The 24,392-nt window shown below is 49.5% G+C and overlaps 1 protein-coding gene across 1 annotated transcript in view; it reads left to right on the top strand.

Annotated features, from left to right (window-relative positions):
* The window catches only part of RAD54L2 (RAD54 like 2), a 1,748,428-nt gene that overhangs the window by 1,537,908 nt on the left and 186,128 nt on the right, over positions 1–24,392 (top strand). Inside the window, exon 18 of the mRNA XM_069644107.1 lies at positions 19,541–19,737. Within this exon, the coding sequence (XP_069500208.1) occupies positions 19,541–19,737 (197 nt within the window). The remainder of the gene's footprint in view (positions 1–19,540; positions 19,738–24,392) is intronic.

Raw genomic sequence — 24,392 nt, 5'->3', positions numbered from 1 at the left:
TTATTAATTCTCCGGTTGGTATTTTTTGCCAGAACTCGATTCTAAAATGGCGTTTGTGTTCTCTTCTGTGACTCCAACCCAAGTCGAGCCCTTTGTTCCACTTTTTGGCGGGCTTCTCCACAGAAGCCTCCAAAAGTGGTGCCACCCTGTCTGGGTACCACAGGGGGCGTTGGAGGAGGTTTAGGCACCTCAGGTCGCACTCTTGTGTGATTGGCCCAAGTGGTGAGCAGGTCGGCTCACCACTTAGCATGTTTGTTTGACAGCTAGGCTGAATGAATGGGGGTTTGCTGCATAAAAGCAGGGCTTTGGGGGACTGGAACTTCAGAAGTCGCCACAAGGCCTAAGAATCCGAGGAGGGAGAAGCTGAGCCGACCTGCAAAGACGACACCACCGGTGGAGCCCTGCTGAACCGTCTCACCACTTTTCCTGACGACAGAGGAAATCTCCAGTCCGGAGAGTCTTCTTCCTTTGACTGGTGGGGATAACCAGTTTTGCCTTCTTTTCACCTTCCTGGAGCATCTCGTGGCCGCCTTGCCCGTGGCAAGAACCCCGGCAACCGGAATACCACGGCTTACCACTACCGCGAAGAGAAGGGTAGTACCTTTTAACCGAAGAACTCCCCGGCTGGTTTCTACCATGGCAGTGCAACGACCTTCATCTTTCCTCCACGTCGAGACCTCCTCTTCCTCTGGACGAAACACCGACTTGGACCCGCTGCCAGGAACAACTGCCCCCACTGGAGCTTCCTTCCCACTTAAGGTACTGTGTCCCGCCTGGCTTCCCTTGCGACAGATCGTTCGGGGTGACAGTAAAGCCTCGACTTTCTAACCTGGGCTGGCCTGGGACAACCTAGCTAACTTTTCCTGACTTTAATTTCATTCTTTGTGTGCAAACTATCTACAAGACTCTTTGGGCATAACCCCACTGTGTGAACCTGGACCCCTTCTGCTTGCTCTCTCCAAGAGTGGGCCTTGCAATTGACTTCCTTGTTCTCCAGTAGAACTCTGCCTATCCTGCCTTACTGTGGTTCCTTAAAAAGTATTGAAATTTGTGTGCTTCCATAACTCTGCCTTTTTCCCCTCCCTTTTTAATAACTTATTAGAGTGCCATCTTATGTTAAGCTCTCACCTCTGTCTGAAAATAAGTGGTGTTTCTCATTAAGACTTGTCTAATAAGTAATTAGGGTTGTATATATATAATAGTGACTGTGTGCTAAATTTACTTACCTCTTTGTGCTAGTGTAATCTACAAGTGTGTCTTTAAATAAATAATTATATACTTTTACACCAAAGCTCTGGTCAGTGTTTGCTTGTGCTACTGTATCTCTGTACCTATTGTGTATACTCTATATACTGCCTAACTCTTCTTGAGGGAAGTCTGACTGCTCAGCCACAGCTACCAAGAGAATCTGTGTGGTACAGACTGCTACCAAGTGGGTTTACTGCCAAACACCTGTAGTCTTAAATCTTTTGCAGTGGTCCCTAAGGAAACTGCACAGGTTTCAGGTTTCTGGCTAACAAGTAACAAGTATCGCCCAGCTGGATCTGCAACTATATCCAGGACCTACACGTCTAAGGTAACCCTCAGCGCCATCAGTAACCCCCTCGTTTTTGTCCTCTGCATTAGCTTGGTGGACCTGTGTGTATCCCTGTATCCTGAGCCCCCGTTTAACATCACCACATTGGCCTTCTCCTTCTGAATAACCACCTCCAATTCTTTCTTTTTCACTGAGGTGAAAATTATATGTAGTTATAGTGAAGGTCATTGAAAGTATACATAACGGCCTCCTTTGATATCCCCTATTGATGCTCTGGGCGATTGCCCTCTGGCGTGCCCCTCCCCTTAACTTCCCTGGTCCCCAACCCCTGTTACCCCAACATCCCTGTAAAACTAACCCGCCCCCCAACTCCCTGGGGAGAGTCCAAGTTTCTAGTGAGCCCTGGACCTTTGGTCCACGGAATTAACCCTCCTGTGATCCCAGAGGTTATACCAAAACCCCCTTGTCTAGATTCCAACCGACAACCAGCATCTTGGGTGTCCTCACAGTCACCACAGCATACAACATAGCACCCATGAACCTGTTTCTGTTGTCCAACTTAATGATCGAAGACCGGCTTCCTCCTGACAACCTGCACCTCGTGTAGTCTGCTTGGAAAACTGTTGTGGTTTCTCAAATGTTCCTTCCACTGCCGTTTGCCACCGAGGCTATGATAGGTCGGCCCTGCCGCGTTGTTTCATGGAGCGTCCCTCTCCCATCCATTTTTTGTTACCTTTTTCCATTCCCATGGTTTTCTTCTGGAGCGTGTTATTTGGTTTCGGACCTTGGCCTCCTATGTTTCGTTTTGCAACTGCAGGATATGTGCCCCCTTCCTCACAAATCGCGACTCTGTTGGTGGCCTTTTCAGGTAAACTGCAATCCAAAAGGAAATGTCCATTTGTATTTAACCTGTTTCTGTGCTATGTATCTCATTACAGGACCCATTGCTGTTCACTTTGGTATTGTGCTTTGGGCCAAATGCTGAAACAATTGAATTTCCATGCCATTTTATCCTCGTGAAGCCTGCTGTGTGTGCCACCTTCAGTATCTTTTCTTTCTGAGCATAAAAAGTTCAGGCCGCCAGCACATCTCTCGGTCTCAACCCAGGTTCAGTTTTCTTTAGCCCCACTCGATGGATCCTTTCTATCTGGACGGGCTCCTCCTGCCCAGCTTCCAGTAAGTCTGCAAATACTTAATGCACCGTGCTCTTCCAAGTCTTTATCGTCAACCATTTTTGAAGCATTTGTTCAATCTCCTGGAGTGGTTCTCTAGATCTTTGCATTGCAGCTCGCGATTTTGGGATAGTCGAGTGAGGTGTTCCAGGATTTCATTGTTTTTCTTGGAATCTTCTGCTACCTCTTGCAGGGCCCTGTCCGTGATGCTGTCCTTTTCTCCAACTTGGTAATGTCCCCCTTCAATTCTTGTATTAACTGTTTCAGTTCCAATTTCAAAATATCAAACTGAGATTGAAATGACTGTAAGTTTGTCTTGGAAGTCTTTAAAGCACTGCAGCAGGTCTTCCTTATTGACTGCTGTATTGGGAGTGACCCGTCAACCCTGCTCTTCTGTGTTGTGGCCCTCTGTACTTGCACTTTTATGTTTGGACGCCTCTTGTCCCTTCGAAATGCTGCTTTTCAAGCGTTTCGGAAGGGGGCTTATGCCTGGCCGCCGAGTTCGACTCCCCCGACCCCCCTCCCTGCCATTTCACATGAGGCACCTTTCCAGGCTTTTCTGTGATCTTTGATAGCAATGGCTCCTGCGTCGCTTACCCACGCAACCCACTAGGTGATGCCCTAGCGGGTGGGGGGCACACACTTAGCTGCCCCCTATATCCAACTGTGGTTGGGCTTCTGCTTCTAGCCTCTTGGGCTCTCCTAGGGCAGCGGAGGATGCCGCTGTATTCCCCGTGCCTCCTTTGCTTGGCGTTGTGCGGGTCACTGACCTTTCATTATACCTGGCCACTGCTGCCTCCATGAGGCTCACTGTGCACAGTCCTCAGCGGGGAGATCGGGCCGCTAATATCTCAGAGAGCACTCCAATGCTGTTCCGTGGTTGCTGTGATGGTTGACGAGCTTCGGCACAGGGTGGGGCCTCACCGTTTGCAGGTAGCCTCCACCTGGCCAGTACTGCTTCTCGGGTGTCACGGGACTGGGGTCTCGTCTGCTTGCTCTTGGCCTTCCATCTGGGCCGAGCCCCCGGGAATGTGCCCGGGGCTGAGGTCTCATCTTAATCCGGTCCATGTGCTGCGCACTATGGCAAGAGTGGTCGCCCACTGCGTTTATCAGTGAGCTGTGGAGGGCTCAGTGTCAGGCAGTCCTTTGCGTGATGATTGTCTGGAGATGGGCCGCTGTGAGAACCCAGAAGGTGTCTCACCTGCTAGTCCCCAGGGATCGCTCTCTCAGGTGGCCAGTGCACGGCCATCGCCTTTGGAGCCAGACCCTGGGGGTGGACCAGTGCGAGAGGATCACCTGGGTGAGGGGTCTACGGGGAGTGAAACGTCAGATGGCAAGACGCAGTATCCCTCCCCTTGTCACACCTTTACCCCATCCTACCAGGTAGGATACGTGTCAACTTTACCCACCACCCCTCCCCATTTTCCCTTCATCACTTTCACACGAGCAGTGTGCCTGACATGTCCCGCTACTATGGTCAGGCGAAGTCAGGCAATTACTGACAATCACTCACACCTGACTTCCATTAAACTTCCCCACACTGATAAAAGGCGGAGCATGAAAGCACACTCTGAGCAAGGTAAAACACACGAATGAACAGCAGTTTCAAATCTCGAGCTGAACGAGGGTATAAAGACAGGAAACCAACTATCTGGGCTGCAGATCGCCACTGTGAAAGAGTTCCACGCTGCTATTTTGGTTTTTAAGTCCCTGGAAGAGGGCTCATTCTTTATAATCTCCACAGTTGTGTAGTTTGTGGTTTCCAGCATGGGATTGGTGTTGGCATTCCTCATGGTAGCTCTCATTGAGCCCTTCCATTCTTATTTTATTAGATTGCTCACCCTAAAGGTCATTTTCCTGGTCAACGTCACTTCTGCTAGACTGGTGAGTGAGCTCCATGCATTATCTGTTAAACCCCCTGTGAGAAAGGCATGGTGCTCGGAGGTAGACACAGACACAAGGATACAAGTTTCCAAAAGCTTTATTTATAAAAATGGGGTATGAGGAATGCCTAACTTGCCCTATTTCTAAATGGGAGCGATCTTGACCATGAAAATAAAGAAGAAAGAATAGTCCAAAGGTCAGTCTGCCAAAAGTAAAGAATCTGTGTCAAGCCTTTGCTTGCCCTCACGCCCTAACTTAACAATGTGTAGGGTATTGGATACAATATAGAAGTGTCCCGAAACAATAGCAGGATGGTCATGGAGTTTCCTCTCAACTCCCTTCCTCAAGCTTAAGTCACTCGGGATTTCCAAAAGTTCAGTTCGTTTCAAACAGTTCACAAAAAGATATTTCAATAGTTTTCTTATTCGGCACAATTCATGTACTTCTCAGGCTTCCATTGCCCAAGTCAATGCTTTCTAGCATAACAAGGTTCTACTTGAACAATGTTCCTCGGTGGATCTTTCCGGCTTTCCTCATCAGAGCTTAAACCCTCTAGACTTTCAACTATTTAGTATTTTACATTACAATATTTCATCATCTTGATGCACAGGGTTCCCTTCACCAATCTTCCTGCTTTCCTCTAGCGGTTTATGTTGAAGACTTTCCAACGGCATAGCTTTACTTATTCCATACCTGACCACTCCGATACAGTTGCATTCTGGTTTTCGTTTTCTTATACTCTGTTAGTCTTGCCTCAAGCGTGCCTTCTAGCATCACAAGAAATTCTACTTCCTTGTCAGTTCATTTAATCACTCAGTTCTGTTACATCCGATCCCCATCGGGATCTTGCTTCACTCAATATTCTCTTCCATATCATTTGCCGTCAGCTTTCACTTTCATTAACTTTATTCAACTCTCTTTTCACCTGAGTGATACTTTGTTTAACTTTCACATTTTACAGGGACTTTTGACAATTCTGTATTCCACAGGACCACTGTTACTTTGTTTCATCACAGTTCAAAACAATCAAAGCTTTCTTTCAACGCCTCTCGCTTCTTACGCTTAACTTCGATTGCAATTTGGTAATCATTTGCGTAGTTACAAACCGCGCTCATCACTTTGAACTCACTGGCTGTACTTCAACAATGCACCCTTCACAATTCTTTTATCCGAGGTCAGGGTCTCTTCCCTCCTGCCCCTCAGACCTTCCTGGGCGGCTTTGCTGTCCCAGGGATACAAGCAATCTCTTGCCACAACGTTCAGGGAGATTAACTAGCTACTCGCCTTCCTTTGACAAACCCTTTTGGCTTCTTGGAGACACGGCTCCCTAGCCATGCCTTCTCCTGCTTCAACATGCAGCCTTGTAGCTTTTCGGCATCCCATTCTTTGAAGCCTGGTTCTCAATAGCCTCTCGTCTGCTCTCCTTTTTGAACTCGCCTTTGCCTTCCTGGCTTTCCGTGCTCCATTTGTGAATCTGGGTTCCACCTTTTATACTTAGTTTGGTTCTCAATTGTATTCAGGTGTTTGTGATCGTAGTTAAGCGCCTGACCTCGCCTGTCCTCATTAGAGGAAATTCATAGAAAGAGAAAAGTAATTTTAGACGTGGGTGTTCCGTCTTAATGTTATTAAGTTGGGAGAAGTATTGAGGGCTCTGGGGAAATCGGGGATCTTGCTGAAAGTAAGCTGAGGGGATGTCGGGTAGAGGGTTATTTGAAATGGAGGGGAACCATGTCTCCACCCTCGGGTAATCTGTCCTCATTCACAAAGCCCCCTCCACCCAGGTGATCCTCCCTCTAGTCGGCCCCCATGGTAGGGATCCGATGGCCCTCCACTGGCCACCTGTTTGGAAGATCCCCCAGGAGTGGGAAGGGAAAAGCACTTAGGTTTTTCACACTCCTTATTTAGTTTTCTCCAAAGAGAGGGTGACGTTCAGATTGAGACCATAATTTTTTCCGAAAGTGGTCTATGATGACCATCTCTCAGCTCCATCTTCCTGTGTTTTTACCTCTGCCTCATCTTTCCAAGGCAGAGGAAGCGTTCCATCTGTTTATCCGGCGCAGGCTCTCCGCTACTGTGTCCCTCTCAGGAGAGGGAAGTCCGGAAAGATGACCAGCTTTTTTTTTTAAATGTCTTTTTATTGGTTTACAGCATACAAAACATTCCCCCCGGTGCACTTGAGGATTCCTCCCGCTCCTGATCATGCAGATTCTTAAGTTCACTCCAAGTCCAGTAGTTTGAGTCGTTGGGGGTACCATTGTATTCTGTAGTCCTCCTTTAAAAAGTTCATGACCTCGCCCCAGTCCCTTCCGAAGTGTTGGATTTTATTGTTCATGGGATATGTAGCCCATTCCAGGGCCACTGTATCCCAGACTTGACGCAACCAGTCCTGGATGGTAGGGATGGTATTCTCCATCTCTGGGCGATGATGGTCATAGCGGCTAGGTTTAGGACCAGCCTAGCCTTTTCTCCGCTCGCTGGTCCCGCCCTGCTCTCTAACCGCCAATAGAACGTGTTTGTGGGGCTTGTCCCCCTGCAGCCCGAATGCTGCTGTAGGGCGGCTCGTATGTCCTTCCCATATGTCTTCCGCTGTTCCCCTACTGCCACAGCCTCTCCAACATTCTGCCGAGGCTGGGTTTGGATATATGCTGTGCAGTCGGGCCGGCGTGTAGTGCCAGCCATATAGGATTTTGTACCAAGCTTCCTGCAGTTGAGAGGGCCTTGCTAGTCTCGGTATCTTCCCCCATAATGTGCCCCATGTCTCTCTTGTAATCTCTTGCCCTACTGTTTGTTCCCAACTTTGCATATATGCCCATGTGGCTCTCGGTGTAGCATCTTCAATTATTTTGTGAAGATTAGATATTGGTCCCTTCGTTCCATCGTTTGTGGTGTGATTAGAAGATCAGGACGTACCGGTTGCCTAGAAGTTAACATACAGTTGAAAGAAATGTAGCAAGTATATGTTACTTGGAATAAAGCGGCTCAAACTGTTCTTGATCTATGTTACTCAGTTATATGTATCATAACTTCTGAGGCTTGTAGATTCTACTTATATCAAATGCTGTGCATAGCCCGCATTCTAGTGGAAGATGCAGAGTATTACAGTTGTTGTTTTTGAAACTCGAAAAGGGACGTCGACAGTGTGTGCCAGTAATGCTATCCCTAGTGTGACGTCCACTGTACCCATGATCCCTCACGCGTCAAGGTCCCTCAGATTGTTTTTTTCTGCCATGCTAGACGGACGAGTATAGCGGAGTTCCTTTTGGCAAATTAGCCATTGACTTTGTTGAAATAAGAGTTTCTCTTTCTATCCTTTCTTCGACCTCGTTGTATTACACTGAAGAATCGGAAAGAGGACTACCGTCGAAGAATAATCGCAATGGACCGAACGGCCTTGGAAGGCCGTCCGTTCCCCGGTGCCCAGACAGTAGGGAGAGAGGGGGAGGCCATTGTTAGGAGGCCATTTGTAGAAATCATTTTCTCCCCTTCCTACACTTTGTTCGCCCAGCTGTCATCACCCTTACCCAGTATTATGGAGAACACCCCATTTAAGTTTTGCCCTAAGTACAACTGTAAGTTCCCCTGGGTAGACAAACATCTAGTGTGTAACTTGTTTCTCCCGAGAGATCACGTCAAGATGTCTTGTCGAGCCTGCAGGCTCTTCAAACCTAAGATGTTAAAAGACTGTTCAACTAAGCGCTGGGCCCACCACTCCAGGCAACTCGAGGCCATGAGAGTGGAGGGAACCTTAGCGATGGCAGCAACGCCGTACTGCTGATGATAACCGAGCACAAGTCCCCGACCCTGTAGGACAGGCCGGCGGCCATGTTGTGGGGACTACACTCGGCGGCTGTAGCGCAACAGTTACACACACCACAAAGGACACAACCCCCAGTTGACACTTGAAAGATTCTTCGAGTACTCGACAATGCCCGGCACCCCGAGAAAGGTCAACCGAATACCTGTCCTCTGGGCAATCTAGATCGCCGGATCATAGAACTAAGGTGTTGAAAGACGGTTAAACGTCGAAAGACCCTAAGACGTCGAAAGACGGCAAGGGTGCCTCGCGGAAAATGACATCCGAGGCCCATTCGTCCCTAGACGAAATCTTTGCCCTCATACATGAAATTCGACTTTCTTCTATTAGTAAGACGTCGGGGCCCAAGAAGTCAGTCTCTCTCTCCTCTGGGACACAGGATGGTGACAAACACCATAAAACACAGAAGTCCTCCCATACAGAAAGCCTATCCAAGGGGAAAACTAAAGACCCTAGCCCTAACGACCTTAGCTGTAAAGACCCTAGGCCTAAGGTTATCCCACCCACTAATGTAGACAAGGGCCTTCCCGATTCCGAACCCGAAATTGTCTTTCCAAGCTCGAAAGATTGGTCCGCCGAGGACATCGACAGGGTTATGCGTAGGATGTCCTTCATTGGTAACTTCTTAGAAAAAAACACCTTTATAAACCTTCAGTCCACCCCACCAACCTCAGCCCCTTCGAGCTCTAGACCCCCTGTGTCTCAACCTCCTTCTAAGAGGGTTTGTACTGACGTCCCATGTCAGGGCAGAGTTCTAGATCTGTATAACCCCGAGGTTAGTCGAGAAGGAGGACAGGACGATGTTTTGTTTATTAATTAATATGCCGGTGGAAAAAGATGTGCTCTTTGGCAAGGCGGTAGAAGATGCACTGAAGACTGCTAAAGACGAATATGAAACACTCAAGTCTTTAGGCCAACTCACGAACAAACCCACAGGGTAAAGGGGCAACAGCAATTTTCGCCACTTTTTGTGGTGACAAAATTCCCAGAGGGGATCGGGATACAACCAGGGCGAGGGTTCCTATAACACCAACCAGGGACCGTTCTTTCAGTGCTACCCAAGAGGACAAAGAAGAGGTCAGACAGATGGGTGCTGTCAACCGTAGCAGGGGGCTACTGTGTAGAACTTCTTCAAAAACCTTGCGATCATCCCCCGAGACAAAAGGTACACTCCGAAGAACATCAACGGATTCTTCTACAGGAAACTACAGAGCTTCTATTAAAGGACGCCATAGAAGTGGTCCCAGCCAACAGGTAAACGGGGGCATATATTCAACTTACTTCCTTGTGCCCAAAAAAGATCTAACAATGCGCCCTGTATTAGATTTAAGGCCTGCAAACAAGTATGTTAAGCCACAAAAGTTCTGCATGACCACGCTACAAGAAGTAATCCCGCTTCTAAAAAAGGGGATTACATGGCAACACTGGATATGAAAGATGCCTATTTTCATATTCCATTGTTTCCAGCGCACAGAAGGTTCTTGCATTTCACGATAGCGAACCAGCACTACCAATTCAAGGTGCTGCCCTTTGAAATAGCCTCGGCTCCAAGGGTATTCACCAAGGTACTGGTGGTGGTGGCAGCGCACCTGTGCAGGGAAGCAATCCCAGTGTCCCCTTCTTGGACGGCTGGCTCATAACGGAGGAATCACCTCTGATTTGCAGCCAAAACATTCAAACAACTATCAACCTCCTCTTTCAATTGGGCTTCTCGATAAACGAGAAAAAATCAAGTCTGGTGCCCAGCACCTCCAAACCGTTCTTAGGAGCTATCCTAAATACAGAGGAAGGGCTAGTCTTTCCCTCAGAAGAGAGAGTAAAGAACTTGTTACTGCAAATACCACACTATCAGGCCGGCCGCCAGATAAGGGTACGCAAAGCCATGCGTTTAATAGGAATGATGGCTTCTTGTATTTACCTTGTTCCCCGCCTGAGCATGCGTCCCATACGGGAATGGTTGGCGAAAAAATTGTCTCAGGCAAGCGGTCAGTGGGGCGATCTAGTGGTCGTTTCGCCAACTCTGGTACAAAATCTTCGCTGGTGGACGAGAGAGAATCTGACCAAGGGGAAACCCTTCTACGATCCACAGATGCAAGCAGTGGTCACAACAGATGCCTCACTAGCCGGGTGGGGGGCGCACTACCTGCACCACACAGCTCAGGGTCTGTGGTCTCACTCCACGGCGCAGAACCACATCAACGTGCTGGAAGTTCTGGCAGCGTTCAAAGCCCTCCAAGCATTCAAACCCCATCTAACAAGTCTGTCAGGGTTGATCCTAACAGACAGCACCACAGCAATGTTTTATATCTACAAACAGGCGGGGACAGGTTCTCCAAATTTATCCAGACTTGCACAGAAAATCTGGAAATGGGCACTCAGACGGAAGATGTTCCTGGCATCTCAACATGTTCCAGGGGAACTCAACGCTCTAGCAGACTCGCTGAGCAGAGACCCCCTGCCAGAAGAACACAAGTGGCATCTACACAAAGAGGTCATATAACACCTTCTCCATGTGGGGTTTTCCAACTATAGACCTATTCGCCACAAGCGAAAATCGTCAATGCCCAAACTTCGCATCCAGGTTCCCCCAACCAGGCTCCAAGGGGAACGCCCTATGGATGAATTGTTAGGGATGTTTGCCTACGCTTTTCCACCAACCCCACTAGTGAGGAAGGTGGTGAACAAGATCCACAGGGAACCGATGACGCTCATCCTAGTTGCTCCTATGTGGGCGAGACAACCATGCTTTCCACACCAACGCAAGTTGGCGGTGTGCGATCCAATCAAACTCCCGTGCCGGTAGGACCTACTCTCCCAGCAGGAGGGGCTAACAGTGCATCCTCAGCCCAACTCAATGAACTTAGCAGCATGGCTCCTGAAGTCAGAGTTCGGACATCTCAATTTGCCCCAGAGATGTATGGATATCTTGAAAGAGTCAAGTAAACCTAACACAAGGCACTGTTACTATGATAAATGGAAACGATTCGTTACTTGGTGCCAGAATACGCAAATCAACCCAGTTGATTGTACTCCTCTAATGTCGTCACCTATATGCTCCACCTATTGGATGCAGGTTTAGTGTTCAACTCACTTAAAGTGCACCTGGCAGCTTTATCATCCTACACCACTTCCCATAACAAGGTGTCATGGTGGAAAGTGCCAGTGGTCAAGGCATTTATGGAAGGGGTAAAGAGACTCCACCCTCCAATTTCTAACCCACCGCCAGGTTGGGACCTTAATGTGGTACTTACTAAGCTCATGGGCCCCCCCTTTGAGCCCATGCACAAATCTAGTCTCAAACATATGACTTATAAAACTGCCTTCTTAGTAGCCATCACCTCCATAAGAAGAGCCAGTGAGATCCAAGCTCTGTCAGTGCAGGATCCTTTTTTTACAATACATAAGGACAAACTGGTTTTACGAACTCACCCTAGGTTCTCACCTAAGTTCATTTCTAAATTCCATGTTAGCCAGTCTATTGAGCTACCGGCTTTCTTCCAAGAACCCAAAAGCTCTGCGGAGGTAAAACTCCACACACTAGATGTGAGGAGGGAGGTCCTCTACTACGTAGACAAAACCAGGCCGCTAAGAAAAACAGATCAGCTGTTTGTCTCCATAGCGCCAGGCAGAGATGGAAATTGCGTCTCTAAGAACGCCATCTCAAGGTGGATAGTCAGATGTATCCAAATGTGCTATTCCCTTTCAAATAAGACACTGCCTTTTACACCCATGGCCCACTCCACAAGAGGTACTGGAGCCACGCTGCCTTTCATTGCAAATGTTCCTTTAGACAGTATTTGCAAAGCAGCTACATGGAGCTCTATAGATACTTTCACTCAGCACTACTGCATTGACACCTATTCTAAGACAGATACGCAAGTGGGACATCGATACGCTGTCCTCGAGGGCCTCAGTCGAGCCGACGTCACCGGATTTTATAAGTAGGACGCACGACGCCCGTAGCCTCAGTTGCGATTTTTCGCTTCAGAGATCTCGGCGCGCCTCGGTTCTTCTGAGTTGTTCTATCGGTTCTTCGAACCAGTTTGTTTGTGAAGATATTCCATGATGTCTTCTTCTACCCCGCGTCTGGGTTTCAAGAAGTGTCGGGACTGCGGTTCCAAGATGTCGCTGATGGACCCGCACAATGCCTGCCTCTGGTGCCTCGGTGAGGACCACGCCACAGACGATTGTGACGAGTGCCAGTCTTTGACATCGAAGGCCTTGCGGGAGCGTAAGAATGAGCTTTCATGTCGGTAGGATGTCCAAGCCCCGTAAATCAAAATCCACTGGGCTTTCGACCGACGATTTGAGGGGCGACTCGCAGCATCGTCGGCGTAAGTCCGGGGGGGGGGGTCTCGGTCCCGGAGTGGGTCCGGGCACCATTCCTCTGCCTCTTCGAGGCACTCACAGAAGCGCCGTCACTGGTCGCCTTCCCCGTCCTCGTCCGAGTTCTCCGCCCATCGGCGGGTTGCTTGGCCCAACAAGCATTCCTCTCCTGCGGAATGGGGTTCATTTCGCAAGGAGATGATGGTGATTTTTTTAGTTGCAGGGCTCCGTTCCGTCTGTGCCGTCGAAGGAACGTGCTACAGCCACCATTCGCACGCCTGCGGGCTCGAGGGGTCGGCGCTATCACCGGGAACCTTCGAGGTCCCAATTGGACGAGGTGGATCGCTCTAGCCACGCCAGGTCCTGGTTCTCGATGCCCTAGAGACCGTCGGAGCCTGTGGGGTCTTCGAGTAAGACATCGGCGCCAAGGCTGTTGAATGACACGCTCGGGGCTTCGCCCTCGAGGCCTGTGTCGATGCCTTCGGTGCCACGCTCGACATCGACTCCGGTTCTATCGACGCCTTTCGAGGAGGCTTTATCGGAAGTGCAATGGAGACCGATGGAAAGTCAGAGAAAGGCCCTGCAGAAGTCAGGCCTGTTCTTGAGCCTTTTTCTGTGCCCTCATCCAGGGATTTATTCCAGCCTCTGGATTACATCTCTGAGGTGGATGAAGGGTCTGATGAAGGTATGGTTCCTGAAGAGGTTCCTGACGAAGTCTTGTCTGGTCATAGCCAGCTGGAAGACCTGCGTCAGTCTTTGCACGACGTCAGTGGTCTGGACACCTCTCCGGAGGTTGTGTTTGGTAGGCCTGAGCCTGGCACGCACGCCGAGTCCTCGTACCGGTGTCTTATGTCAAGGGTGACGGAATACTTGGGGTGGTCTGTGCCACCAGTAGATTTTCTGCAGGATGACCTGACGGATATCCTTGACCAAGGTCCACCAACTGACCCGGTACTGCCATTCCATATGGATTTGCAGAGAATGGTGGTAACGGCTTGAACTGCTCCGGAGAGTCTCCCGGCAGTGAGTAAGTCTTTGCCGAAGAAATACTGTCCAGCCAGTAGCGACCCCAGCTACTTGACCACGCACCTCACTCCGGAGAGTTTGGTGGTGCAGGCGGCTACGGCCCCAGCAAAACAGGCGTGGTACCCTACCATCCCTCCTGATGGGGACGACAAGCGTTTTGATAGCTGGGCGAAGAAAGTGTATTCTTCAGTGGGTATGGCTTTACAGGAAGCCAACTGGGTGTGTGCCTTAGCACGTTTCACTCACACTCTGTGGAATTGTCTCTTTGCCGGCTGCACATATTCCCGAAGGGGAGGAACGGGATGTCTTTCTTGCTCTTGTTCAGGATGGCAAGGATGCCATGTGTGAATCCGTTCAGTCGGGTCTGGACATGGCAGATTGTGTCAGCCGGTCCATGGCGGCGAGCACCGCAATGCACAGATTTGCGTGGTTGTGGAAGTCAGGGTTTGCTCCTCACGTACAAGCCCAGCTTCTCAACATGCCCTTTGATGGTGAACATCTTTTTGGCAGCAAGGCTGACGAGAGCCTTGAGAGGTTGCAGACCTCCAAAGCTGCAGCGAAGTCGTTGAGTGCTGCAGTTCGTCAACCTCAGCCTTGTTGTCCTCGGGGACAGCAATGGAGGGGGAGGTTCCTTTCGATACTACTCTTCTTTTGGTAGATCGAGAGGGGCTGCAAGTCAAAGGGGCCACCGTAGGAGTACCAGAGGTGGAAAACAAGGTACTCGAGGTGCCAAGGCCGCTCGGGCAGTTGCCTCTTTACCCTCAGGCAATGCTGCTTCAGCTCAGTCATGAGGCCATGTCCCATGGTTCGCCGGTTGGGGGTAGGCTGGCGCAGCATCTTGTAGAATGGCGTGCCAATACTTCAGATGTGTGGGTTCTGGAGATCCTAGCCCACGGCTGCTGTCTTCCTTTCCGGCAGAGGCCTCACGACATTCCACCAGGGAATCTCTCTTTGAAGAGTCCGGATCCGCTCCTTGTGCAGGAAATCAAATCCCTGCCGGAGAAAGGCACTATAGAACTGGTATTCCCCCCTTATGTTTTGATTTCAGCGTATCTCAGGAAAGGGGGGATTCACGTCTACCCCTACCCAACCGATTGGTTGATCAGGGCACGCTCTCCCGAGCAAGTCCTGGATCATCTGTCAGTCACCTGCCGCTCCCTTCACAGGCTGGACGTCTCCCTCAATTTAAAGAAGTCCCACTTGACGCCAACCCAGCGACTCCAGTACAACGGAGCAGTGCTCGACACATCCCTGGGGCAGTGTTTTCCACCCCAGGTGAGGGCTCATCACATTCTACAGATGGTGCACAAGTTTCAACATGCCCAGAGTCTTCCAGCGTTCGAGTTCTTGAGGTTGCTAGGCCTCATGGCATCCTGCATTCTTCTGGTGCCAGAGGCCAGGCTGCGGATGAGATCTCTGCAGTGGGCTCTCAAGATGCAGTGGTCACAGTCCTCCGGCAGGATGTCGAATCCCATTCAGGTGCCGCCCAGGATCTTCTGTGGTGGGCCATCGAAGGCAATCTGATGAAGGGGGCTCCATTTTGGCTACCTTGGCCGGAGGTGACGATCGTGACGGACGCATCCCTCACGGCATGGGCAGCTCATGCCAACGAGTTCAGTCTGCGGTCGTTGGTCTCCGTCAGAGTCCAGACTTCATATCAATCTCTTGGAGCTGGGGGCCGTCGGGCTTGCCCTGGAGGCTTTTCTGCCAACCGTGCGAAGGCAACAATGTTGTGATTCTGACGGACAACACAGTGGCCATGCACTACCTTAAAAAAAGGGGGGGCAGGGTCACGTCCTCTGTGCAGGGAGGCGATGCAGCTCTGGTTCTGGGCCATCCAGCAGGAAATTTCGATCTCGGCAGTTCATCTGGCCGGAGATGAAAACGAGACGGCGGACGCTATGAGCAGGCAGAGCGCGATCTCTCACGAGTGGGAGCTGGCTCAGGAGATTCTCCTGGAGATCTTCGCCCTTTGGGGGACCCCACAAGTGGATCTCTTCACCTCCAGTGTCAACCGGAAGTGCGAAAGGTTCTGCTTGCGGAAATTTCGTCCAAGAGGAGCCTTAGGGGACGCGTTCATAGTGGAGTGGTCCTTCCCACTGCTGTATGCGTTTCCTCCGGTTCCCGGATGATCCTCATTGCTCCGGCATGGGCCCGGAGAACGTGGTACCCGGACCTTCTCGACTTGTCCATCTGCCCTCCACGCCGTCTTCCCTACCGAGAGGATCTGCTCTCACGGGAGGGTGGTCAGGTTCTCCATCCAGGGGTCAGATCCCTCAACCTTCACGCTTGGCTTCTGAAAGGTTGAGGTAGAACGATTGGGACCTCCCTGAAGACGTGATGGAGGTGTTGCTTTCGGCCAGATGGCCTGCAACAAAGTCCCTGTACCGTTGCTGTTGGAGAAAGTTCTGCGACTGGTGCAGGGTTCAGAATGTGAATCCTTGTTCATGTGACATTCTTGTGGTTCTGTCTTTTTTGCTTTCCTTAGCTCACAAGGGCCTGCAAGTGGGTACCATTAAAGGTTTTCTGGCGGCGCTGTCCATATTTAAGCGCTCATCTGAGGAGTGTTCTTATTTTAAGATTCCTTCTAGTTTCTCAGTTTCTGAAAGGGCTCACTAATGTGTTTCCACCATCACCTTTCCAGGTGCCAGGTTGGGATTTGAACCTGGTTCTGAAATTCCTCATGGGTGCTCCATTTGAGCCTTTACATTCTTGTCCTTTAAGGCTGTTGACCCTTAAAACTGTAGTTTTAGTTGCGGTTACTTCCGCTCGCAGGGTGAGTGAGTTGCAGGCCCTTTCTGTTAAGCCACCCTTCACGGTGTTTCATAAGGACAGGATTGTCCTTTATTCTGCAATTTAATTGGGCATTCTAAATTTCTAAATTCTTTTCCCTTCTCCATACGTTGGTACTGCTTTCGGAGTCTGTCATAGATATGGAATATGTCGGAGGAACCAATCCCCTCGAAGAACAAGTTACTTTCTTACCTGGTAACGTTCTTTCGATGGGATGTTCCGACGACGTATTCCATATCGCTCCCTACCTGCCTGCCCCGCTAGAGAATTTCTTATGCGATTGCAGCTTACATTTCCGCAAGGCTTTCTGTAGTCATACTGGCAGAAGATTGGTGCCACACGTTCTGGAGAAAAAACTACAACTGAGGCTACGGGTGTCGTGCGTCTTACTTATAAAATCCGGTGACGGCAGCTTGACGGAGGCCCTCAAGGACCACGTATCGACCTCATCGATGCAGGACGCAGACGCCAAAGATTTTCCGAAGCAGCACAGCTGTGGTTATTACCTGTCATAGATATGGAATAAGTCGTCGAACATCCCATCGAAAAAACGTTACCAGGTAAGAAAGTAACTTGTTCTTCTTTCCAATCCATGTGTTGTCAATATAATCTAAAATAATTTGTCCGAAAAAAAACTGTTTAAGCCAGTCAATTGTACGCATTCTTCACATCATCGGGGTGCACAAATGCATGTTCACAAAGCATTTTCATGTTAAAGTCAAATTCACTATTGGTTGTGTATTGAACCTGAAGCCCGCGTCTTTGTAATGCACGCCACACAGATTGAGTGAAATGGAAATAGCACCCTTGTATTTCAGTGCCTGGGTTAACTATTTGCAGTCCCTTCAAGGCAGATTCCTCAAAATCCATTATACCTTTCCAAGCTGTTTTTCCAATGATGGTGTTTTTATTTCTTGAAAAAATGTTTGTAAGTTCTTTTCAGTTTGTTCGGTAAAAGTGCATAAATTGGTGGGTATGTTTCATTATTTATTATTCCATGCACTCTATAAACTCTATAAACTTGCTTGAATGGTTTGGGCAGGTTTGAAAAGTTCCATCAATTTGCCACACAGCCCTCTCGCCTAGCTAACTTACATTTCTCCTTGTACTAAAATGTATTATTTACTCCTCCTCCAGTATTGCTTGTTTTTGTAGGAACGTTTCACCAGTCACTGTCAACTGATACTTTTCCAGTATTACTCCATCTATCATGTTGGCTGGTCCTTTTGGTAACCCAATTGTTGACGGTCTTCTCTTGTTTATTGTCCTTTTCAATCAATAGGCAGTCCAGCTTCTACATGTGCTGGCAAATTTAAGCTGATCTCAGGCAGCATTGTGCTTTGGCTTGCCTTTGACTGTACAGCCATTCTTCTTATAGATTCAACATGTTTCTTTACTTCAATGTTAGTGTTGCTTGGAACATAGTTGTGGTCTTTTACAAACATTAATTCATTGTCATGTCTGTGCTCTTCCCTGACATCCTTTACTTCTATATTCAATACACTTCCTCACTTTTATGTTGTCCCTTTCCTTCTTCTTTGAGTTTATGTAGTTTCATGAATTAACTGTCTTTCGTTTTTGTGAATTAATAAATTCAATTGCCATTGTTCAAATAATTCTGCTGTAAATTAAGGGATTGTAATAATTCCGTCAGTACATGTACTTATATAAATGTTCAGAAAAATTGAGTCATTAAAACCTAACCTATCGGTATTATGTTTGCTTTTGGCTATCTCAACTCTGCTTTCACGTTTCAGGCTTCCCCTTCTGTAACTCTTCTAAACTGAATCTTGCTTTCACTGTTAATGGCACTTTAGAATTAGAATATTGGCATTCACAGCATTCTGTGTTCATCTCAGTCTGCTGAACAATGTAAACAAACGCGGTCTTCAATTACCTTCTGGCAGTGCTTTAGAATTATGGATGAGCAAACGAAATGCAGTCAAACTATATCTGTCTTTAGCTCTTGAGCTTTTGAATGAAGCCCTTTCACATGGAACCCTTTTTTCCCTCCTTTACATTTTGTTCCATTCATAAAGTTATAAAACTGCACCAATAAGGTCTGGATCCCACTCCTTTGTCAAGTTAAGTAAGATATCCCATTCCCCACATAAGCATGCAACTAAACCAGCCAACAGTGTTGTTTCTAGTATGTCCCTCTACATCATTAACCTACAAGCAAAATAGCATCTGAACTGTATCAGCTGGTTGATTACCATTGACCCTTCATATGCTGATTAGACGCTCACTATTAACCGAGGTAGGTGAACTAGCTTTGACTGTATCATTAGGCTGATAAATTGCTCCCTACTGATGGAACTCTTGCTTAAAAAATAAAAAACGGAAGTATGATGTACTTGAACTACATCACAATCTATTCATTATGTTGTCCACTCACAGTACTACTGATAGGACTCAAATCATCATATCCAAGGAAGAGTTTGCCTTATTAGCAATCGCCTATCCTCACCTACTGAAGAGCCCTTAGTCGACTACCGGATTAAGCCAGACCCCTGTACCCTTCTCCCTTGATTAAATGACAACTGCACCACACTAGTCACATGATACTGTATCTCCTCCACACCCTCCAATGCTACTGATGAGACTGTCACTTGTTTACCAGCTTCTCACCTAAATGAGCTAAGCATGCAAATAGGCCTGTCTGATGCCTTCATCTCACCACCCTATAAGTCAAATACTGCTGATGGGAACAGCTTTCTGTAGTGTAGCATAGATGGAATTGGCTGCATATCACCACAACATGACTGATCTGTCTCTTGCATCCTTTTCTTCAAGCCCGTTTTGATCTCCCAGCCTGCTACTCTGTGCTACTGATACGCAGATAATAATTTACAGGATATATTGCTCTCATCTGATCAAATGGGATTAGATTGCTGCATTAATATATTTCTCTTTAATGTATATTTTTATGAGATGGAATCCAGATCGGGGAGAGCATTTTTGTGACATCCTGTCCCCCTTCCATAGGAGCCTTTCCAGCATGAATCTCTACTGATTGACCGGAAGGAGCACAAGCTGACCAGGGCAGAGAAGAAAGCTGCAAAGCGGAGTTATGAGGAGGAGAAAAGGGCGTCTGTTCCATACACACGCCCCTCATATGCTCAGTACTACCCAGCCTTGGACCAGCATTTAACCAACATTCCTGCATTCAGCCAAAGGAACTGGTTAGTAATCACAGAAAGTACTTGCTTGACTGAATCTACTTGAGTTGGGGTTAATAAAGAATTACTGTAGGAAATGGAGGGGACCTGAAATTGCTTGGTATGGAATGCTCATTGAACGTATGTGTGTGTCCTGGTTAAAACTGTAAGAACTGTCCACTCTGATATTATTTCAGCAAAAGGATCTGGTGAGTTTTCTGGAGATGTCATACTGTAAAGGGGTGCATTTTTGATTTCAGATAGAGGCCACAGATTACATCCATTTAAGTTAGATGATATAGGGAATGCAAGAGGATAGTCTGTTCATTCTTACACCTATTGTAGTACCCGGAAGCCCTCCATGCCTAGCTTTTTATTGTATCTTTGAATGCCCTATTGGTTACAAACATTTTGGAAATCTTGATGTCTGTTGTTTTTACACATACCTTGACATACTTAATACATAGCCGAGTGAACTCCAGGTTTCACAATCCACTGCCTCATCTGGTGAGCCTAGAGACCGGTGGCAAGTCTTTTCATGAGACTTGTATGTCCTTGAATAATTCCACCCATCTCCCTGAGTTACCCTTCAAGTTCAGTCTTTACACACCCCCTAACATCTTCTTAAACTCTTAGCTTTATGTAGGTACTCTTAGTTTATGACACCATCCCTGTGTCTCCGTACTTATGCAGTGGCTGCCCTAAAGGGGTGGGACCGCGGACTTCTCAAGTTACATTTTTGGTGTGGAGCCAGGATATATGCGACGAGCTAGCCATCACGCACATTGGTTCCCCCCTCCTTTCAATGCTTACGAGTAACCTTTTTTTTTTGCCTACGTGTTTGAATGGCTGCCAGGAGTAGTAACTTTTATTTCGAGGGGATTGGGTCCTCCGACGTATTCCATATCTATGACAGCTAATGTCCACAGCTGTGCTGCTTCGGAAAATCTTCGGAGTCTGCGTCCTGCGTCGATGACGTCGATGCACCGTCCCCAAGGACCTCCTCCGACGGCCGACGTCACCCGATGTGATAAGTAGGACGCACGACGGCAGTAGCCTCAGTTCCGTTTTTTCGGCCAACGTGTTCGCTTCGTGAATCTCGGTACGCCTCGACTCTTTGGAGTTTGCTGTGTTCTTCTCGGTTCGTTGAACCTGTTCGTTTTTTGTGAAGACCTGTTCGTGGCGATGTCTACTTTGTCTTCAACCCCGCGTCCGGGCTTCAAGAAATGCGGGGACTGTGGGTCCAAGATGTCAATCACGGACTCGCACGACGCCTGCCTCTGGTGCCTCGGGGAGGCCCACGATACGGACGACTGTGTCGACTGCCAGTCGCTCACGGCCAAGGCCTTGCGGGAACGCAAGAAGCTGTTGGTAGGTCGGGTGTCTAAGCCCCAGAAGTCGAGGTCTACGGGGCTTTCGACGGATGACTCGAGAGGCGACTCTCTGCGTCATCGTCGGAAGTCCAGTGGGTCTCCTTCCAGGAGTCGGTCTCGCCACTCCTACGCCTCTTCGAGGCATTCCAGGAAGCCCCGGCATCGGTCGCCTTCCCCCTCCTCTTCCGAGGACTCGCCCGTCGGCGGGTCGCTTATCCCACCATGCAAGCGACACCAGAGGAATGGGCTTCCTTCGGGAAGCAAATGTTAGCGATTCTTGAATCGCAGGGCACCGGTCCGTCCGCGCCTCCGAGTGGGGTCGGTCGGCACCGGTCGAGACACACCACTCGTACGCCTTCGGGTTCGGGTGGTCGGGAAAGCAGGAAAGGTCCCGTTCTCGCCATGCCCGTTCCAGGTCCCGGTCCTCGACGCGCTCGAGACCGTGTGATCCTGTGCCGTCTTCAAAGAAGACGTCGATGCCTGTGGCGCCGAGGTAGTTAACGATTTCTCTCGAGGCTCTGCTTTCGAGCGGGTCGTCGACGCTGTCGGCGCCTAGGTCGTCGAGAGACAAGCTCGGAGCTCCGGCTTCGAGGCCTGTGTCGATGCTGGCGGCGCTGCAACTGACATTGACGCCGATTCGCTCGACAATGTTTCTTTCGGCGCCGACTCGTTCAGCGCCCTCAACGCCTTTCGAGGCAGTGGTGTCGGAGGGGCCTTGTGGCACAGGGTTAGCCCCTAGAAAGGCTCTGGCTAAGGTCAGGCATAGCTTTGGTCCCCAGGTGTCTTCCTGTCACCACCTGGAGTACATTTCAGAGGGTGATGAAGGCTCTGATGAAGGCTTGGTTCCGGTTACGGTACCAGATGAGCTTATCTCGGGCCATAGCCAGTTTGATGACCTGAAGCAGTCACTGCATGATGCCAGTGGATTGGACACCTCTCCGGAGGTGGAGTTTTGTAGGCCGGAGCCTGGCACTCATGCCGATTCTTCATACGGGCGCCTTATGTCTCGGGTCACTGAGTACTTGGGACGGTCGGCTCCCCCAGGGGAGTTCGTTCAGGACGATCTCAAGGACATCCTTGATCTTGGTCCCCCCACTGACCCGGTACTGCCGTTTCATATGGCTCTGCAGAGAAGGGTGGCAGCGGCTTGGACTGCTCCGGAGAGTCTCCCGGTAGTGGGCAAGTCTTTGTCGCGAAAATACCGTCCAGCCAGTAGCAACCCCTGCTACTTGTCCAGGCACCCCACTCCGGAGAGTTTGGTGGTGCAGGCGGCTATGGCCCCGGCAAAGCAGGCGTCGTATCCTACCATCCCTCCGGATAGGGACGACAAACGTTTTGACGGCTGGGCGAAGAAAGTGTTTTCTTCACGGGGTATGGTGCTTCAGGCGGCCAACTCCATATGTGCCTTGTCTCGTTTCACACACACTCTGTGGAACTGTGTTGCATTAGCGGCTGAACATATTCCCGAAGGAGACGAACGGGATGGTTTCCTTAATATGGTTCAGGATGGCAAGGATGCCATGTGTGAGGCCGTTCAGTCAGGTTTGGACATGGCAGATTGTGTCAGCCTGTCCATGGCGGCGAGCACCGTAATATGCAGGTTTGCGTGGTTGTGGAAGTCTGGGTTCGCTCCTGATGTGCAGTCCCGGCTCCTCAACATGCCCTTTGACGGTGAACATCTTTTTGGCAGGAAGGCTGACAAGATCCTTGAGAGGTTGCAGACCTCCAAAGCTGCAGCGAAGTCGTTGGGCGCTGCAGTTCGACAAACTCTGCCTTTTCGTCCTAGGGGACAACAATGGAGGGGAGGTTCTTTTCGCTATTACTCATCCTTCAGTAAAGCGAGAGGAGCTAGCAGTCAAAGAGGCCACCGTAAGAGTGCCAGAGGTGGAAAACAAGGTACTCGAGGTGCCAAGGCCGCTCGGGCAGTTGCCTCATTGCCCTTAGGCATCGCCAGAGCCGCTACCACTCAGTCATTAGGCCAGGTCCCATGGTTCGCCGGTTGGGGGAAGGCTGGCGCAGCATCTTGTAGAGTGGCGTGCCATTACTTCAGATGTGTGGGTTCTGGAGATCATAACCCACGGCTACTGTCTTCACTTTCGGCAGAAGCCTCACGACGATCCACCTGGGAACCTCTCTTTGAAGAGTCCGGATCCGCTCCTTGCGCAGGAAATTCAAGTCCTGCTGGAGAAAGGCGCCATAGAACTGGTGCCTGTAGCAGAGAGGAACAAGGGATGGTAATCCCCTTATTTTTTTATTTCAAAGAAAGACGGGGGTTTGAGACCCATCATGGACTTGCGCGGTTTGAACAAACTCCTCAGGAAGGACAAGTTCAAGATGGTTACTCTCTCTCAAGTCCTCCAGGCCCTTCAACTTCCGGATTGGTTGGTGTCTCTCGACCTCAAGGACGCTTACTTCCATGTGCCGATCCATCCCAAGCACAAGAAGTACCTGAGGTTCGCGGTTTGCGACTCGCACTTTCAGTTTCGGGTCCTGCCGTTCGGATTGACCTCCGCCCGAGGGTTTTCACCAAGCTCATGGTGGTGGCAGCGCATCTCAGGAAAGGGGGGGATTCACGTCTACCCCTACCTGGACGATTGATTGATCAGGGGGAGCTCTCCCGAGCAAGTCCTGGATCATCTGTCCGTCACCTGCCACTCCCTTCACAAGCTGGGCTTCTCCCTCAATTTAAAGAAGTCCCATTTGACACCAACACAGCGGCTCCAGTAAATCGGAGCAGTGCTCGACACATCCCTGGGCAGCGTTTTCCTCCCCAGGTGAGGGCTCTTCGCATTCAGCAGATGGTGCACAAGTTTCAACTTGCCCAGAATCTCCCAGCGTCCGAGTTCTTGAGACTGCTCGGCCTTATGGCATCCTGCATTCTTCTGGTGCCAGAGGCTCATCTGCGGATGAGATCTTTCCAGTGGGCACTCAAGCTCCAGTGGTCTCAGTCCTCTGGCAGGCTGTCGGACCCTGTTCAGGTGCCGCCCTTGGTCGCCCAGGACCTTCTGTGGTGGGCCGTCGAAGGCAATCTGATGTCCAGACCCCATATCAATCTGTTGGAGCTGAGGGCCGTCAGGCTTGCCCTGAAGGCATTTCTGCCGACTGTGCGAGGAAAGAGTGTCCTGATTCTAACGGACAACACGGTGGCCATGCACTACCTCAACAAAAGGGGGGGGGCAGGGTCACTTCATCTGTGCAGGGAGGCAATGCAGCTCGAGTTCTGGGCCATCCAGCAGGAAGTTTCGATCTCAGCTTTTCATCTGGCTGGAGACGACAACGAGACGGCGGACGCTCTGAACAGGCAGA

The sequence above is a fragment of the Ambystoma mexicanum genome, chromosome 2p, assembly GCF_040938575.1.
Source record: "Ambystoma mexicanum isolate Mex_15411 chromosome 2p, UKY_AmexF1_1, whole genome shotgun sequence".
NCBI lineage: Eukaryota > Metazoa > Chordata > Amphibia > Caudata > Ambystomatidae > Ambystoma > Ambystoma mexicanum.
This window is presented reverse-complemented; position numbering and strand designations above follow the sequence as displayed.